Source organism: Spermophilus citellus (assembly GCF_964194105.1).
Source record: "Spermophilus citellus genome assembly, chromosome: 9".
Lineage (NCBI taxonomy): Eukaryota > Metazoa > Chordata > Mammalia > Rodentia > Sciuridae > Spermophilus > Spermophilus citellus.
The window spans coordinates 11,511,871-11,530,694 of NC_138191.1; the positions used below are offsets into that span (position 1 = coordinate 11,511,871).

Genomic DNA, 18,824 nt, shown 5'->3' on the forward strand with positions numbered 1-18,824 from the left:
GAGAAGATATTTAAAATGTGCCCCCACAACAATGGGGAGGCTGAGGCAGGAGGATCACAAGTATGAGGCCAGCTTTGGCAACTTGGCAAGACCCTGTCTCAAAATAAAAATAAAAAAAGGGGTGGGAATGTAGTTCAATTGTAGAGTGCTTATCTAGCATGTGTAAGGCCCTTAACTCAATCTCCCTGTATTACCAAAAAAAAAAAAAAAAAAAAAAAAAAAAAATTCCCCCAATGTTTGGCTCTCAGAAGGGCCTATTAAAAATACTTCTAGGGCTATGGTATAGCTCAGTGGCAGAGCACTTGCCTAGCACGTGTTAGGTACTGGGTTTAATCCTCAGCACCACATATAAATAAACAAATAAAATAAAGGTATTATATTCACACAACCACAAAAAAAAAAATTTTAAATACTTCTACACATAATTTAGGCTATTTGCATTAGTACTACTTTAGGCTAAAGACCTGAAACTGGGATGGCTCAGGAAGATAGCATGTGCACCTGACATTTTGGTAGACACTGTTTAATTACAAAGACACTATTAATGTACAGTCTCATCAAGAATACAAAGGCACCCATTTTGCACATGTTGGCTAACACAGGATATTATCAATTTTTTGTTGTTTTACAAATCTAAGGTACATCCCTAAATGTTATCTCACCTTTTGATTGTTTTTTTTTTTTTTTGCATTTCTTTAATTACTAAATGAGGTCAAGCTATTTTCATTAATTATGGAATATTTTTTATTTCTTCTTCAAAATCATCTCTTTTTAGAGTAGATTGTTCATTATTTTGTCTTTATGATATATGGTAACATTCTAAATGGGTATGAACCCTCAAATTCTTTGACATCTTTTTTCATTTTTACTGCCTAACAAGAAATTAAGAGAGTTTTTTAAAAGACAATAAAGACCCATTTCAACCATTCAGACCCCAGAATTCACTCATTTGGGGACAGGTGACAGCAGTAGGGACTAAATCTGAGGTTGCTCCATCACTGAGATACATTTGCTGCTCTTTATTATTACTTATTATTTATTTTGAGACAGTTTCACCAAGTTTTCCAGACTGGCCTGCAATTTGTGATCCTCCTGCCTCAGGTGGTCTCAAAAATCCTTTTTTGTTTTTCCTCTACTTGTTTGTTTGTTTTTTAATACTCAGGATTGAACCCAAAGGCACTTTACCATTGAGCTCCATCCCCAGCCCTTTTTGAGAAAGGGACTTGCTAAGTTGTTGAGGCTGACCTCCAACTTATGATCCTCCTGCTTCAGGAGCCATATCCCCAGCCTCCTAGAAATTCTTTTTTTTTTTTTTTAAGAGAGAGAGAGAGAGAGAGAGAGAGAGAGAGAGAGAGAATTTTTTATTTAATATTTATTTTTTAGTTTTTGGCGGACACAACACCTTTGTTTGTATGTGGTGCTGAGGATCGAACCTGGGCAGCACGCATGCCAGGCGAGTGCTACCGCTTGAGCCACATCCCCGCCCTCCTAGAAATTCTTAATGGTACCCTTCAAGATCAAGATTCTCATGAAACCCAGAAACTGATCAAAATATATTTTCATATTAATTATCTTTTTTTAGCCTCTGAGTGTAGCCAGGCACTACAATAAAAAATTTTCCATATTCTTCTCATTTTAGTTTTCTCTAGAAGAGAATATTAATTACCCTCGTTTTAAAGATGAGAAAACAAGGGATTAGAGGTGTTAAACAAGTGGCCTAAGGTCATATGGCTTGTTAGTGGATGTTTCACTATTTCAGAGTAAGCCCACTTGACTCCAAAGAACAAGTTCCTAACCACTCTGCTATGCTGCATCTTTCTAAATATTCCAGATATACATTCCCAGTTCTCATTAGACCTTACTCTCTTCTTTTCTCATTTTGACAGTCTAAGACACAACTGTGATCTCAATCATTTGCCCTCCAAAGAGATTTGGGGGGGGGGGCTATTTATCTGAAATTCCAATCTAATGTCTTTTATCTAGCAACTCTCTTAATCGAAGACTTTATTGGGGCTTACGGGCCTTAATGCCCTATTTCCAACTAGGCAAAGAAGTTCAATGGAAGTACAAGATGTTGGGATGGTGCAGACAAGCCTCCGACGTGAAGTAACTCAGTACTCATCTTCGAAAAAGCTACTGTGACAGAGGTCAGTTCCCTGGGCCTCCCTGTATAATTCGGTCATCAAAGGGCCTTCGGGTCACAGAGCCTTGGGAGCAGAACAAGTAGGGAGCACAGCCCTCAGGAGAGAAGGGGAAGACAAAGAATAGAGAGTGGGTAATAAGAAATCCGCTGCGGTGAGGGAAGCATTCATAGGTAAATCAGAGCCCCGAACGCACAAAGTAGAGAAGACTGCAAAGCCGCCCGCCAGAACCAACTTCTCCCAACCTCTCCGGGGTTCGCCCGGTAGGCCTAATTCGGCCTGCAAGTCCACCCATTTTTCTCTTTTTCCCGTGGCGGCGACGCCCCCGACATCCCGCCTCTTTGTTCCCCCTTTACTTTTCTACTACCTTTGACCCGCGCGCTCTTGGTTTCGAATTTGGTTAGCATCCTTCAGGCCTCCGGCCACTACGCCGGATTACTGGGACCCTCCACTCCCTGCTGCCCTTCGGACCGCTCCACGTCAGCTCCCTCCTCCTCAGCTCCCGGAAGCCCCACAAGACACGAACTTCCGGTCTCTAGAACTCCGGACCACAGAGACGGTGCCAGTGGCTGCCTAGACAGGCCGCTACTCGATTGAAGGGACGCCGAGGCTTCCGCTCAGCTGATAAACAAGATGGCCACGGCTGGGGGCCACTCTGGGGTTGACCTGAGAAGCCTGACTCTTTTTCGCCTTCTGTCTTTCTCCGTCCTACTGCCAGGTGAGGTGTCCCCGCCCGTGAACTTGGCTTTCTAAGGGTAACCCTCCGGTTCCGCCCAACTACAAGTGCCGGGGTTTCCCTTTTGGTCCCGGCTGCCCCTCTGTCCCCCCACTCTGTAAATCCTCTTTCTCTTTCGTTCCCGCAACAGAAGTTCCCCCTTTACTAGGACCTTTATCCCTGTCCCTTGAGGCACGTTGTGTCGCTTCAGTCCCTTTTCCAGGCCTCTTCCTGGGTTTTCAGCCTACTTGTCTCTCACTTCGTCCCGATGCCTTATTTCCTCCACAGCTCCAGCCAAAGGGACAGGTTTGAAAGTTCAGTTTCCTTCCCAGCCTTTAGACTTTGTGAGACCAAAAGAGCCTTCTTAAAAGGTGCAGCTCTCATTTCTTCCTCTCTGGATTCCACCATAAACTTGTGTCCCTGTGTCTTGCCTCAGTTTCCTCTCATCAGTAAAGAGAAACTAAGGAAGGTGATGGATACTCTTCTGTTAGGACCGTGAAGTAATGATTTAAGGACATTTATGTTTTATAATTTGCATAAATGTTAACGTACATGCATTTATTTTCTGGAATATGACTTTCAACTTGGTTGAGCCCCCAAATATAGACCTGTCTGTGTAAAATCATGATTGTGCCTTTTCAGAAATTCACGTAGATTTAAAGATTCCCAAAGAAGAAACTGTAGCTGCCCCACACTGTAGGAATACACAAATGACCTACTGGTGTTAGATTAACTGAACAGGTGTGTAGCATAAGATTTCTCCCAGTTTTGTTCAGACTCCTGGAAAAAATCTCAGAAAGGTGTTTTTGTTTTCTTGTTGTTCATAATTTGCATTCTTAGACCAGCACTCTTTTACTCACTAGCTAGTAATATAAATACAGTATAGAAAAGCAGTAAAGAAGTCACCCATGAAACCAGAATCTGACACGTCTAATGTCAAACACCTTTCCTTTGACAAATCAAATTTCTTTAGCCTTCACTGTCAGTTTTTCTTTACAAAGTTCATAATAATCTTCTAAGGTACATAGCAGCTACTTGACTGAGCATTTATCTGTCCCATCAATGTTCCTAAGTATTGAAAAGAATGGGCATTAGTCCCATTTTTTGAAAGTATGATATTGAATGATTTATCCAAGTCACAAATCAAGCTAATGACATGATAGAGTGTAGTTCTTGTGTCTCTTGATTTCTTCTAACACTTTTTAAAAATCTTTTTATCTTTTGATTAGGTTTATGCAAGGGAAATTCAGTGGAAAGGAAGATCTACATCCCCTTAAATAAAACAGCTCCCTGTGTCCGTCTGCTCAATGCCACTCATCAGATTGGCTGCCAATGTGAGTTGAGATTGGGATTTGTGTTTGTGGTCACTGATATTCCAGTTTGTGCCCTGGATACTAAGAAAGATCCATGTCATGCTTAAGAGTCTTGGTACTCGGATTAGATTATGTGAGTAGAAGGTGATAGAGAGCCATCTGTCAAACCAGTCGAGATGGTTAATAAGAGCTAAAATTCAGTAAGTGCTACATGCCAAGCATTTTACACATGCATCTCATTTAACCTCCAAAAACTCTGTTATTGCCATTTTACAAATGATAAAACTGAGATTTAGAGAAATTGAATAATTAGACAAGGTCTTGCTAAGTTGCCTCAGATTTATAGTCCTCCTGTCTCAGCCTCCTGAGTTACTGGCATTATAGACATGTGCCCCCTCACATGGTACATTGTACTGTTTTCTAAGGAGAAAGATATTTCATATTGTATGGCGTTCATTCATTATATGTACTTTGAATGATCATTTTGAAACCAAAATGGGCTGCTGAAATTCAGTGAACTAGCTGAAGAGAAAGCACTGAAAATGCCAAATAGTTGTAAGTGGAATTAGTGAAGCATTTGGAGTTTTTGTTGTTGGTGTTTCTGGAATTAAACCCAGCACCTCATGTGTGCTAGGCAAGTGTTCTACCACTGAGCTACATTCCCAGCCCTAGCATTCAGATTTATCTTTCTTCCTTGTAAATGTGTTCTAAATTATGACACCATAGTTCTAAAAGCTATAAAAATCACATGGAAACAAAGTTATGTTCCAAAGGCTGAATCCCTTTATCTGCTGCTTGAGCCACTATAGATTTTGGTCTTTCAGTAGCTCTGTTGGAATGTAATTTTACAGGGGCTGGATTGTGGCTCAGTGGTGGAGTACTCTCCCAGCACGTGTGATGCACTGGGTTCAATTCTCAGTACCATAGAAAAAATAAATAAATATAGGTATTGTGTCCATCTACAACTAAAAATTTTTTTAAAACAATATAGTTTAGCAGGTTGGCAAGAAGCTTATGGTCTGATCTTTGTTTCTTCAACATCAAATTGCTTACCTCTGAATTTCAGTTTATTTCTGTCTTGCACAAAACTGAAAGTCAAGCAGTCTTGTAGATGCTTATTGATGATGCTTAATAAATAGCATGTTCTCAACAGTGCTGTGTGATTGCCTGAAACCTTCCAATTTGGTAAAAGGAAACAGTACTAGGAAGAAAGGGACTTGTTCAGGGAGGCAGTTATATTTTTCTACCTGTCTTTCCCTGAGCTAAACTTAACACAGTTAATTGTACCATGACCCTGCTACAGGAAATTCTGAGAATGGGTTGATTGGTTCCAAAGAGTCCCAAATAAAGTTTTTGTTGGATCTAGTTTCTAAACTGAGTTTGTGGATGAAAGACAGTCAAGTTCATAATGGGCTGGGATCAGACTGATGAACTTGCTAGAACCTCCATTGTAAGTGCAAAGGGCCAGGACCTCATTGTCCTGGAGTTGGATGCTAAGAAATCTCCTTTGGAAGTGAGTCGTTCTGCATGTTCTTCAAGCAGCTCTGTGGGAAGCATAGCAGTAGCCTCTAGAGGCAAAGGTAAGAACCAGGACTGACACCGACACTGAAACAAAGGGAGAGGCTGGACTCTGGCCACTTCCTCATTAAGATCTTGTTTCCTTTTCAACCTAGTTATTTCTAAGTCTTATTTCACAGTGTCTGTGCATTCTTAGCAGGCTATTCCTTCTTTAATTAGCTTTGCTAGCATAATAAAACTAAGGAGAAAAAGTGAGATCCAGATTTGATTTTCTGGTTATTATGACCTGCTTCTATTGGATCCTTAAAGCACTCAAAGGAAGCTATGTGTAAGTTTCTTTCCCTTCCCTCCCCTCCTCTATCCCCACTTTGTGAGATGAGTAGGGGTAGAAAAGTTGTTCCTTGCTGAAGGTCCAGAGAGAGTAAGCAAGTTACTTAAGACTACATAGCTGGAGCCCAGATTAGACTCTAGGTTTCTTTAGTCCAGTATTATGGCTCTTCTCATTCCTGTCCTCCCTGGATCTGAAGTTACATATTTTTAAATTTATACCAGATTTTCCTTCTCCCATGTTTTAAGTGCTATGGCAAGAACTATTTTTGTTTATTTGTTTTGATTTTAGTTTTGTTTTACTTAGAACTTCCATTGGTATCTGAATACTAATTGAAGTGGTTCCAAACTCTTATATTCCTCCCTATTTTACTATTATCACCATTAACATGAACTTGTTACATATGTATTATATATAAGCCATAGTTGATTTCTGGGGACTCTGCCTTCATGTTTAGATTTTGTCAGATCTCATGGGAGAAAAATCCTACTTTGGTAGCATTGGGGAAGTGCTTAAGGTTTTTGTCTCCTATCAGATGCTAGTAAGTATTTTTGTACCTTTGTCTGGAAGCATAGTTCTGGTGCTGGGCTGTGAATAATAAATAACTACATGTGTTATGTTTTGAAAAATACATGTATCTGGGCCTTACCATTAGCAATTTTAATTTAGAAGATCTGAGGTAAGCATCTATATTTTTTAAAACCCCAGGTATTGAGTTATATTGCTCATTGGTAGATTGTGTGCTTACTCAGCATGCATGAGGCCCTGGGATCAGTCCCTAGCACTGCCAAAACAAAAAAGAAAAAACAGAACTTCCAAAATGATTTTGTTATACAGTCAGAGCTAAGAACTACTGCAAATAATTTATGAATAACACATCCAACTTCAGTGGGGGAGAAGACTGACAAGGAGACCCTAGGATGTCTCTACATGGATCCCTAGAGATTTGAAGGGTATTTCCAAGTGCCTTGAATTATGAAGAATTCCATAATTCTACATTCTGGACTGTGGACCATCCTTCCTCTGGCGCAGTGCTTCCCAATATTTGTCACATCATGAGATGCACAGAAATGTTATTGGTGTGGCTTCTTTTGTCTATATGTGTAGAACATCCTGGAGTAAACAGTTAGCTTTTGGCTATAGGTGACCAGCCTAGGGACTTTGGAAACCCTGGATTCCCAGGAAGGAAGCCAATCAATATCAGCACATTTAAAACAAATTTTTTTTGATACCAGGGTTTGAACCTGCTAAGATTACAGGCACGCATCACCACACCTAGCTCAATATCGGCACATTTCTAATCCATTCAAGACTTATTAATTGAGAAGTTCTATTCTAGAGACCTCAGAGTTCTTAATGAATCTCACCTAATATAATCCTAGCAGCTTGGGAGGCTGAGGCAGGAGGATCAAAAGTTCAAAGCCAGCCTCAGCAACTTAGGGAGTCCCTAAGCAACTCAGTGAGACCCTGTCTCTAGCAGTGGGGAAGTGAGTTCAAGCACCCTTGGGTTCAATAATCACTACCCAGAAACAAAAACCTTGCTTAAAACTGGCCGGGAGCAAGTAAAAGTCATCTCCAAAATAGTAGCAAGGAAATGGTGATCCAGGAAGGCTCCTGCAGCCGAAATCTACACATTTTCACAAAGAAAGATTCAGAGCTAGAGATCTGTACTGGGGGTACAGCTCAGTGATAGAATGCTTGTGTACTGTGCATGAGGCCTGAGTTTGATTCTCAGCACCACCAGGAAAAAGAAAAAAGCCAGACGTGGTGGTTTACGCCTGTAATGTCAGCAAATTGGAAGGTTGAGGGAAGAGAATTGTAAGTTCAAGGCCAGCCTCAGCAATTTAGCAAGACTCTCAGCAATTATCGAGACCCTGTCTAAAAATAAAATTAAGACTAAGGATGTAGCTCAGTTTTAAAACACCATGGGATCAGTCCCCAGTCCAAATGGGGAAAAAAAAAAAATCCTTCAAAACCAGAAGTCTGAGCTACTGATCTAGAATCTGGCATTTCCTGGAGACACATGTAAAAACTTGAATGTCTGCTGTTCCAGAATCTTATGTATATGGCTAAGTTAAGTTGTTGGAATTAGGCAAAAAATGATCACAGAGTCTTTCTGTTTAATAAATAAGACTGCTAGTGAGGCCTTTTGGGTTTTTTTGTCTTCCATTCCTTCCTTCAGATGAACCTGGAGCAATTCATTTCTTCAATTGAAGTCCAAAAGTGGCTATATTCACTCAAACATGTTTTTAATATCTTTAGGGTTAAAAGATCTGCAAAATCAGTAAGGTAAAGTCGGAATAGTCAAATATGTGAGTTTTAATTCAATCCATTCTCTCCTGGCAGCTTCAATTAGTGGAGACACAGGGGTTATCCATGTAGTAGAGAAAGAAGAGGACCTGCAGTGGGTGTTGACAGATGGCCCTAACCCCCCTTACATGGTTCTGCTAGAGGGCAAGCTCTTTACCAGGTAAGAACTGGATCTGACTACTGGGAAAATAGATTCAGAGAAAGAAAAAGAACAGTAAACAGTCCTCATATTTGTGAGGTTTCCCTGACCTGGTTGGGGAAGGGGCAGAGTTGGTCTTCAGAAGGGAAGAGATACTAGCAAAGGGAATCATCCTGGTGACCTTAAAATAGTACTCTGGTGGGTAAGGATTTCAGAGAGAGAGAATTGCCCAAGGTAGGTGAGATTAGTCCCGAAAGTCAGATTGGGCCACAGTCTAGACTGAGAAATTCAAGGCCAAAAAGGGAAGAAGCAGTTAAGGGTTTTGATTCCTTTGTTCTCCATTCATTTCCATCCCAAGGACTAGGGTACTAGAATGTCTGCTACCTTCCTGTTTCCTCTCGTGGCATTTCTTCTCTATTCCAGGGATGTAATGGAGAAACTAAAGGGGAGAACCAGCCGAATTGCTGGTCTTGCAGTGACCTTGGCCAAGCCCAGTCCCACCCCGGACTTCTCTCCTAGTGTGCAGTGCCCGAATGATGGGTTTGGTAAGAGCCTCAGGAGAGCCCACTGTCATCCAAGGCTCATTGTTGCTTCAGTCTCAAGTGTCTGTGGCAGCACCAGGAGAGGGTATCTGGTCTCCATCTGTGTGCGTCATGAGCATCTGACTCCCAAATGGAAAATAGTGTTTCTTTGTCTTTGCCACTCATCCCTTCCCTCTCCTCCTTCCCCTACTTCCACTTACCTTCCATCACCCTTTCTTGTCACATGCTTAGATCCCTCATCTGCCAGCCTAAGGTCCCCTGATACCAGTGTGTCTATTTTAGTGTGGGCAGTGATAGATTCGTTGTTTCTGTGAGTTGCTGCCTCTTTTTGAACTCTTAATCTCAACTCTGATGTCCTAACCCTCCTCCCTAACCTGGTTCTAAACCCCCATTTCTCCCAACCCCTCTTCCTCCCTTCAGGCATTTACTCCAACTCCTATGGGTCAGAGTTTGCCCATTGCAAAGAAGTGCTATGGAACAGTCTGGGCAATGGCTTGGCTTATGAAGACTTTAGTTTTCCTATCTTTCTTCTTGAAGATGAAAATGAAACGAAGGTCATCAAGCAGGTAAAGACTCTACCAGCTCCTAGCAATTCTAATGAGAAAGAGGATTATTTTTCAGGCTCTTCTCTTTAGATGGAGGTTCATTTTAATATTGGTATACACTTTGAAAAACAGTTGCTACAAACAAGAACCAAGAAGTTTATTTTCCTTATATTTTTCTCTTCTATTTCTCTCCTCTCTGATATCACAGCATTAACAACTTTTAGACTAAAAATATATATATAAAGAATATTTGAAAGAATAATATGATATGGGGCCCTAATTAAGTACCAGATGAGCTGGGTTCACACTTGTAACCCCAGTGACTTGGGAGGCTGAGGCAGGAGGATCATGAGTTTAAAGCCAGTCTCAGCAATTGAATGAGGCCCTAAGCAATTTAGTGAGACCCTATCTCTAAATAAAATATAAAAAGGGCTGGGGATGTGGCTCAGTGGTTAACCCCCTAGGTTCAATCCCTGTTACCAAAACAAAACAAAACAAACTAGCTGAATAGCCAGGCACAGCAGTGTATGCCTGTAATCCCAGCTACTCTAGGAGGCTGAGGCAGGAGGATCACAAGTTTAAGACCAGACTCTGCAATTTATTAAGACCCTCAGCAACTTAGTAAGATGCTATCTCAGAATAAAAAGGGTTGGGGATATAACTCAATGGTAAAGTGCCCCTAGACTCAGACCTCAGTACCCTCTGACACGTGCACACACACCCCCACACACAGAATAGTGGCTGAAGCTCCAGATTGGGCCAGGCCACTTAGGATGGGATAAGTTCATCTGCTCTATTGAGGTCACTGAATCTGTGTCATTTTGCATCTATTAAGGAGTTTTTTTTCTTTATCTATAGATCCTTTGGTTGTACCAGGACACCTATAGCTCAGGGACAGATGTCTCCCAAAAGGGAGTGACTTAAGGATGAAGCTGGGAAGTTAGGGAGGGATTCCACAGCTGCTGAATTGGGTCCATCTGTCCTTCCAGTGCTATCAGGATCACAACCTGGGTCAGAATGGCTCGGCACCAACCTTCCCACTGTGTGCCATGCAGCTCTTCTCACACATGCACGCTGTCATCAGCACTGCCACCTGCATGCGGCGCAGCTTCATCCAGAGCACCTTCAGTATCAACCCAGGTAAAGCAGGTCCACGTTCTGTTGGGTGTACTGCAGTGGAGGCACAAGGGCCTGGCCTGGGAATGTTGGCAAGACCACGGCAGGGAGGAGTAGGCACAGGCAGCAAGTGCTGGGTAGGAGAAGCAGCAACAATTTGAACATTTTAGGCAGCTTGTACCTAAAGGAGAAGACAGCAAAGAAGCTAACCTGGAATAGTTGGAGGCAGAGATAATAATCCACAGAGTCCACAGGGCTCTGGTCAGAAAGGTCTTGCAGATCTTCTTTATAGCTTCTGTCTCCCTTAGTCCAATTGATCTCACGTTGTTTGTGTCTTGCTCAGAAATCGTCTGTGACCCCCTGTCTGACTACAACGTCTGGAGCATGCTTAAGCCTATAAATACATCTGGGGCCTTAGATCCTGATGACAGGGTTGTGGTTGCTGCTACCCGGGTAAGTGTTGGCCTCTGATCAGCACGAGCAGGGCTGGCACAAAAAGAGTGGCAGGGCCTGGTGTAGTGACGCACACCTGTAATTCCAGCAACATGGGAGGCTAAGGCAGAAGAATCATTTGAGGCCAGCCACAGAAATTCAGCAAGACCCTATCTCAAAATAAATAAAGAAGAGGGCTGGGGTTGTGGCTCAGCAGTAGAATGCTCACCTAGCATGTGTGAGGCAGTGGGTTTAATCCTCAGCACCACTTATAAATAAATAAAATAAAGGTATTATGGGGCTGAAGTTGTAGCTCAGTGGCGGAACACTTGGCTTGTGCATGTGAGGTACTGCGTTTGATTCCCAGCACCACATATAAATAAGCAAATAAAGGACCATCCACAACTAAAACAATATTTTAAAAATAAATAAATAAAGGTACTGTGTCCAATTAAAACTAAAAAAAAATTAACAAAAAGCGGGGGTGAGGCGCTGAGGATATAGCTCAGTGGTAGAGTTCCCCTGGGGTCAGTCTTCGAGCCTTTATTGGGCATTTTCCAACTTCTGAGTTGCTACATTGGGAAATCTCAAATGGAGAGCGATGTGGGTCGAGGGACTACTGGGTTCTGTCCATTGCCACAACACATGCACACATGCATATTCTCTTGGTTGGACAGGAGAGGGATAGGCTCTGGTCCTCATTTCCAGTTTAAAAGTGTACCTCCCTGTGTCTTCTTCTGAACTCAGCTGGACAGCCGTTCCTTTTTCTGGAATGTGGCTCCAGGGGCTGAAAGTGCTGTTGCCTCCTTCGTCACCCAGCTGGCTGCAGCTGAAGCTTTGCAAAAGGCTCCGGATGTGACCATCTTGCCCCGCAATGTCATGTTTGTCTTCTTCCAAGGGGTGAGGCTTTTTTTCCCTGGGGTGGCGTGGCAGGGAAGGAAGTAGATGGCAAAGATGGGAGTGACTATTAGTTGGGGAGAAGAGCCTCAGCATTTGACCCTTCTGTTAATCAGCCCAGAGCTTTTGAATGTTTCTTTGTGTCTCTCCTTTGAGGATCTCTATTTTAGGAAGCCTCTGTGTCCTGAATTTGATGTGTTACCAGCCCCTTTAGTTTCCCACTGATAGGATCTATTTGAGGCTTCCTTTTACTCTTATTGTCTGGACCCCATTGTGGCATCCTGCCGGTCCCTTCTGGCACCACAGCCTGACCTTGGCATAAGAGAATGGCAGCTGAGGCTGAGTTAGTAGAAGTAGAGTCAAGAAGCAGACTCCTAACAGCTAATGTTTTTATTGTTGTTGTTGTTTAAAGTCATTGGGAAGGCTGTTTTCCCGCTTCTGGACTTGAGAAGTCCTCTGATACACACATGGGAGGGACGGTCATAGCTGGGAGATGGAGGAGCCTTCCAGCCTATAGCTTTGACATTCTAGCTTTTCTCGAGACTACCCTAACCCTTTTAAATTTCTCTTTCCTTTTCCACCCATCTCCAACCCTCAGGAAACGTTTGACTATATTGGTAGCTCAAGAATGGTCTACGATATGGAGAAGGGCAAGTTTCCTGTGCACTTAGAGAACATTGACTCATTCGTGGAGCTGGGACAGGTGTGCATCTCATTCTTTCACTCCTGTCCTTCCTCCTCTTTTGTCCTTGCTACAGACACTACCCTCCCCTTCCTCTGACTCCTTTCTCTCAGGCGGGGGTCAAAACTGGAGGCTGCCTGTAAATGTTGCTCCTTCACCCTTCTTCCAGGTGGCCTTAAGGACTTCAGCAGAGCTCTGGATGCACACAGACCCCATGTCTCAGAAAAATGAGTCTGTGCGGAACCAGGTAACCCAAATATGGACCCTACATCCCAGCCTCTGCTCTGTCCCCATTAACCCTGGTGCCTGTGAATCAAATTAAGAAAAAGAGTTAGCCTGGATGTGTATAAAGGATGAACAACACAGCTCGTACGGCTCGCTGGGAAAAATGGCAGTCTCAGTGACATCTGGTTGGCTTCTTGGAATGGGTAGTTCTCTGATCATTTGGTGCCTAGCAAACTACCACTGCCCACTAAGGACAAGTAGAACACTAGCTTCCTTCTCTCTTTGCCCCTTGTGTATCCCGTTGACCAGGCCACCTATTTCTGTCACATTCCCACCCAGATTGTCCTCCACTTTCCTCCCTACTTGTTCTAGACACTTCTCTCTAGCAGGTCCAGCTTTAAACCTGCTTTTTACCATGCAGTCCTGTTCCTGCCACTCCAGGCTTGATATCATTCCTTCTCTGGCCTCCTGTGGCACTTGGAGACTTTTTTACGATTTGCCCCCTCCAATTCTGCACAACAAATAATAAGTGAAACATTCACTGAGGATAAGGCAGAGTCCTAAGGACACTAGGTTTACCTGTAAATATGGGAAAATATAGGTACCTTCTTTCTTCCCCAGTTTCCTAACTGTAAGAAAAAATTGGCAGAGCCTAGGCATGGTGGCACACACCTGTAATCCCAGTGACTTGGGAGGCTGAGCAGGATGATCACAAGTTCAAGGCCAGCCCAGGCAACTTAGTGAGACCCTGTCTCCAAAAAGAAAAGAAAGAGCTGGAATGTGGGTCAGAGGTAGAATGTTCCTGTGTTCCATCCCTAGTACTATTAAAAAAAAAAAGTTAAGAACTGTAAGAAAGTCAGAGACCCTTAGTTCCAAAAGGTTTAAGGGCTGTGGATCTAGGAGAGCATGGAGCAGCTCCCTACACAAGAAACCCAAAATGTAGAATGCCCCAGACCTGAGAGGGACCTCCCACTTCCCATCCCTTCGTCCCCTCAATCAGTAATCCTTGCTCCTCAGGTGGAGGACCTCCTGACCACACTGGAGAAGAGTGGTACTGGCGTCCCTGACATCATCCTCAGAAGGCTGAATCAATCCCAAGCCCTGCCACCCTCTTCTCTGCAGCGATTTCTTCGAGCTCGAAACATCTCTGGTGTTGTTCTGGCTGACCACTCTCATTCCTTTCATAACCAGTAAGAGTCACCTGATCCCACATCCTCTTCCTTCTGAATAGGAGTCTCTTCTGTAGTCTGGGAGAAAGGGCACCATCTCCTCTCTCCCCCCATAACACCTGCTCCCAAACCTCCAGGCAGTTTGTGTTCTTTGCTCAGTGTCCTGTTCACATCAGACCTAGCACCCTCATTGACTTGATGTCTGTCTTAGATAAACAACCTCAACCTTGCCCTTTCCTAGCAGCCATCCTCCTGTTATGGTTCCTTCTCCAGGTTCTCCTGGGGCCTGAGTTCCCCAGGGCAGCCAGCAGAGGGCATCATCTCTAACAAGAGCATGGAAAGGATGGGAGGAGGGTTCCTCCGGTGGAGAACAGAGAGCTGTCCCTGTGTGGGGCCAGCCCAAGGGCACCATAGATAGTACTTGTACTCTATGAAATAGAACATGTCCATGCCAGATTGGTAGGTGCACATGATTCCTTGTGCTGAGGGGGCTCCAGAGATAAGAAGTGAGATGCTGTTTGTTTCCTATTTCTTGGTTACGGGTATCCTCAAACTGCCCCTAGCATGAGGCCAGGGATAACAGGAAACTTCTCATAGGCTGATTGCTAACTTACCAGCCTTTTGGGGGGCTACATGAGTTTCTCAGTAAAAACGCTTTGGCCCAGGTTCTCCGAGCTAGCAAAGTAGCCCCTTCTCACATTTAATCAGGAGAGTGACAGTTCTGTTGTCAGCTATCTTCTTCATGTCTTTCCTTGGCATCAATTTGGATTAAAGTATGGTTCATCATTTGAACACATCTTGGATTTGGTTATGTGGCTGGCTTGACTAGAGCAGGGATTTATTAGTGGTAAAGGCTGGGAGCTCTCTTCTTCTTGCCCTCTTTTAAAAGCTAATTCCTTGGAGCTTCCCAAGGACCATCATGGTGATTATTTATTTTGCCATGTTATATATTAGTGTGTTTATACATATCTGGGCTATACCTGATCCTAGTACCTGCTAATTCCCCCTCCACTCCAGCCACTGACAATAGAAATGTTTATTGGAAAATCACACAATTGCTCTGATGATGTGTGGCAGAAATATCTGGAAATCTTCTTAGCCATCCTCCTATGTCTCTAGCCTAAATGATATTAGGAGTCTCCTGTGGTTAAAGATCTCAGTTTAAACAGGGCGCACGCCTGTAATCCCAGTGGCTCAGGAGGTGGAGGCAAGAGGATCACAAGTTCAAAGCCAGCCTCAGCAAAAGCAAGGCACTAAGCAACTCAGTGAGACCCTGTCTCTAAATAAAGTACAAAAATAGGGCTGGGGATGTGGCTCAATAGTTGAGTGCCCCTGATACCCCACTCCCCCCAAAAAAGATCTGTTTATTTACCTTTTTTACCTTGTCGCTGTATTTTACCACTCTCACCTTCACTCCTACCTCCCCATTCTCCATGCCTTCTTTAACCATGGATCCTAATTTTCTCCCTTCCTCAATAATGAAAGATAAAGTGTGAATGCCTCGCTAGGAAATAGGGAAGGGGCAAGGCCCTGGTTGATATAGCCAAGGCTTATGCTGGCTCTTCTGACAGCTACTACCAGAGCATTTATGACACTGCTGAGAACATCAACGTGAGCTATCCTGACTGGCAGAGCCCTGAAGAGGACCTGAACTTTGTGACAGACACTGCTAAGGTAGCCCTTACCCAAGTTGGGTGGAAACATGGGAAACAGCAAATGAATATGTTTAAATGTTGCCACTTGAGGGTAGAAGAGGTAAGCCGTTCAGCCACTTCCCTCACCCACTGCAGGCCCTGGCGAATGTGGCCACGGTGCTGGCACGTGCACTGTACGAACTTGCAGGGGGCACCAACTTTGGCGACACAATTCAGGCTGATCCCCAAACGGTGAGAGCAAATGGGCCCCCGCTTCTTTGTGTCTCTGTTTACACAGCAGGCCACACTTATCCTTATGTCCCTTGCCTAGAGCCTCCTAAGTTTTCGAGTTCAGCATGCCTGTTGGTGCCAGGAAGGGTGATGCCCCAGAGAACTCTTGGGTGGGTTTCACCTGTCACCTTGCGGGCCTGCGGCTGTCTCCCGGCTCCCGTCTGGTTCCTGCTCCTGATTGATCTTTAATTCTTTCCCTGGGCTTGCTCCAAGTCATAGGGTCCCCCTCCCTTTTCTCTGTTCTAATCTTAGGTCACTCGCCTGCTGTATGGGTTCCTGGTTAGAGCCAACAACTCATGGTTCCAGTCTGTCCTCAGACAGGACCTCAGGTCCTACTTGGGTAAGCATCTGATATGAGAAGGGGGACCCTTAGCTGAGGAAAAGTATAGAAAAAAAGGCATCATTTGGGTTTAATTTTTACTCTTTTTCTCTTTTTCTTTCCCCCCTGTTTCTTTCTTTCACCTGTTGTTTGTTGGATCCTTTTCTCTTAACTTTCTTTTCTGGCTTCTGCCAATTGGGGGCTCTTCTTATTTCTGTCTACCCTCACCCCATCTTCCACCCATCAAATCCTCCCTTCCCTTTGGCCTGCAATCAGGCGATGGGCCTCTCCAACATTACATCGCCGTCTCCAGCCCCACCAACACCACTTACGTTGTGCAGTACGTCTTGGCAAATTTGACCGGCAAGGTGGTCGGCCTCACCCGAGAGCAGTGCCAGGATCCAAGTAAAGTTCCAAATGAAAACAAGGATGTGAGTGGTGGTGGGTGTCGGAGGTGCCTCGGGACTCCTTGCCTTGGGAAAGTTGGAGGATCTCCTAAGCCCAGATGGACCCAGGGGATTGGGAGGGAGGGGTGGAGGGACACAGCCCTGTGAACTTAAGTGTTGAAGAGGCAGTAGCCTGGATAAAATTGGACTACTTAAAGGGAAAGGGACTGCAGCCAGTTAGTGGGTTGAGTGGTGCTGATGGGGAGGGAGTAGGAGGATCACCCTGTGTCGTGGCCCATCTTCCTGTGCAGCTATATGAGTACTCATGGGTTCAGGGCCCTTTGAATTCCAATGAGACGGATCGGCTCCCCCGGTGCGTGCGTTCCACAGCTCGACTGGCCAGGGCCTTGTCTCCTGCCTTTGAACTGAGTCAGTGGAGCTCCACTGAATATTCCACGTGGACTGAGAGCCGCTGGAAAGATATCCATGCTCGGATATTCCTCATTGCCAGCAAAGAGCTTGAGGTGAGATGGGACCAGAAGGGAAATGGCAGAGGTCTATTTGACTTCTTTCTGTTGTCTCTTGTCTTGTACCCCCTTCCATCTCCCATTTACCCTAGATTTGTGGCAAATACCTATTGTAAATCTGTCCTGTTGAGAGGCGGTTATTCCTTCACCATTAGAGAAAGCCCCATGTATCCCATAAGTTCTCTCATAGCCCCCACTCCCACCTGGCGTTCCCCATCTGGCACAGCTGGGATGAGTCAGTCTAACATATTGAGCCTGTGTCATTAGTAAATCATTAATATAAGCACCAGGAGAGAATCAAAGGCATGAGTCCTGCCTTCCAGATACTTAAAATCTAAGTAATGCAAGATGGAAGCAAGAACAGAGATACTTCTTCCTTCAAATGAGGAAAGTTAAGTGCAGATTGGTAAGATGTTGCCCGTGCTTGTTCCATAGTAGGTGCTTGATACCAGCACTAGAATTCAGCCGGCCTGTGTTCCCAGTTTTCCATAGTTGCACTGAGTTCTGATAAACCATTTCTCCTTCCCTCACCTGCAGCTTATCACCCTGATGGTGGGATTCGGCATCCTCCTCTTCTCTCTCATCGTCACCTACTGCATCAATGCCAAAGCTGACGTCCTTTTCATTGTTCCCCGAGAGCCAGGATCTGTGTCTTACTAAGGAGAACTCCAGCTTACCCTGCCAGCTCTGCATTTCACTTCTACATCATTTGTCCCACTGGGAACAAACCACTAGTTTGTCACTGGAACCTCTCTGGGCCTTTCTCAGATTGGGATTAACAAAGGAATAGAACTGTCCAGAAGAGACAGGAAGAAATAAACAAGTAGCCTCCCCTCCTCATCTCCCCCTTCCCCAATACCTCCTCCTTCCCTTCCCTGCAAGATTCTGGGATTACAATAGAGCCTTCCTGTTTCTGTTTAACTCCAGAGTCACCAACTCTAATTTACCCTTCCTCGGGATGACTCTTCCCTTCCCAGCCTTCCCTGTACCTCCCTGGTTCCCTCTCTTGCCCTGACCCCCCACTCCCAACTACTGCTCCTGACCACCTTCTGGACCAGGAAGGGGAACGTGAAAGGTTGAACATCAGGATCAAACTACAGTGAACCCCAAGGAGGAGGATGGGGTTTTCTGGGCTGAGCCTGCTGTCTCCTTCCCACTGCCCTTCCTAGGTCCTCAGATGGCACGTTAGAGTGGGCTTGCTGCCAGGTGGGTATCCCACTTCCAGCCCACAGTGCTCAGCTGTACTTTTTATTAAGCTGTAATATCTATTTTTGTTTTTTCCTTTTTTTTTTGTAAATATATAAATAGTTTCATTAAAATAGATAATCCTACACAACATGTACTATCAGCTGTTATTCTTCCCAGACCACCTGAACTGGAAGTCAGTGACTCTGCATGCTACCACATTGGTCTCCAGAAGACCCAAGGAGGAAGGCCTTGGAGCACCCTCTTGTATGAACAATGTTAGCATAATTTCTTCTCAATTTGTAATAGACACTTTTTTTGGAGGGGGGTACTGGGGATTGAACCCACTGAGCCATATCCCCAGCCCTTTTGATTTTTTATTTTGAGACAGGGTCTTGTTAAGTAGTTGC

The 18,824-nt window shown here is 44.3% G+C and overlaps 2 protein-coding genes across 2 annotated transcripts in view; one reads left to right on the forward strand and one right to left on the reverse strand.

The window, feature by feature from the left end:
* The window catches only part of COPA (COPI coat complex subunit alpha), a 46,004-nt gene extending 43,311 nt beyond the window's left edge, over positions 1 to 2,693 (reverse strand). The window contains exon 1 of the mRNA XM_081306519.1: positions 2,509 to 2,693. Coding sequence (XP_081162645.1) covers positions 2,509 to 2,548 — 40 coding nt within the window. The 5' untranslated portion in view covers positions 2,549 to 2,693. The remainder of the gene's footprint in view (positions 1 to 2,508) is intronic.
* Positions 2,642 to 18,559, forward strand: NCSTN (nicastrin). The gene is made up of 17 exons (XM_081306531.1): positions 2,642 to 2,859; positions 4,086 to 4,190; positions 8,362 to 8,485; positions 8,888 to 9,009; positions 9,427 to 9,572; positions 10,541 to 10,691; positions 11,011 to 11,120; positions 11,847 to 11,999; positions 12,595 to 12,699; positions 12,848 to 12,925; positions 13,921 to 14,093; positions 15,644 to 15,746; positions 15,863 to 15,958; positions 16,250 to 16,337; positions 16,593 to 16,747; positions 17,014 to 17,226; positions 17,767 to 18,559. The coding sequence occupies exons 1-17, from the start codon at positions 2,775 to 2,777 to the stop codon at positions 17,887 to 17,889; spliced, it is 2,130 nt and encodes a 709-aa protein (XP_081162657.1). The 5' UTR covers positions 2,642 to 2,774; the 3' UTR covers positions 17,890 to 18,559.
* The last annotated feature ends 265 nt before the right edge of the window (positions 18,560 to 18,824 follow it).

Bases quoted from the DNA above. Each gene is read 5' to 3' on its own strand.
- NCSTN (XM_081306531.1), top strand. From the start codon at position 2,775: ATGGCCACGGCTGGGGGCCACTCTGGGGTTGACCTGAGAAGCCTGACT. The intron at 2,860-4,085 runs GTGAGGTGTCCC...TCTTTTGATTAG, and splicing joins TTTCTCCGTCCTACTGCCAG to GTTTATGCAAGGGAAATTCA. The intron at 11,121-11,846 runs GTAAGTGTTGGC...TTCTGAACTCAG, and splicing joins TTGTGGTTGCTGCTACCCGG to CTGGACAGCCGTTCCTTTTT.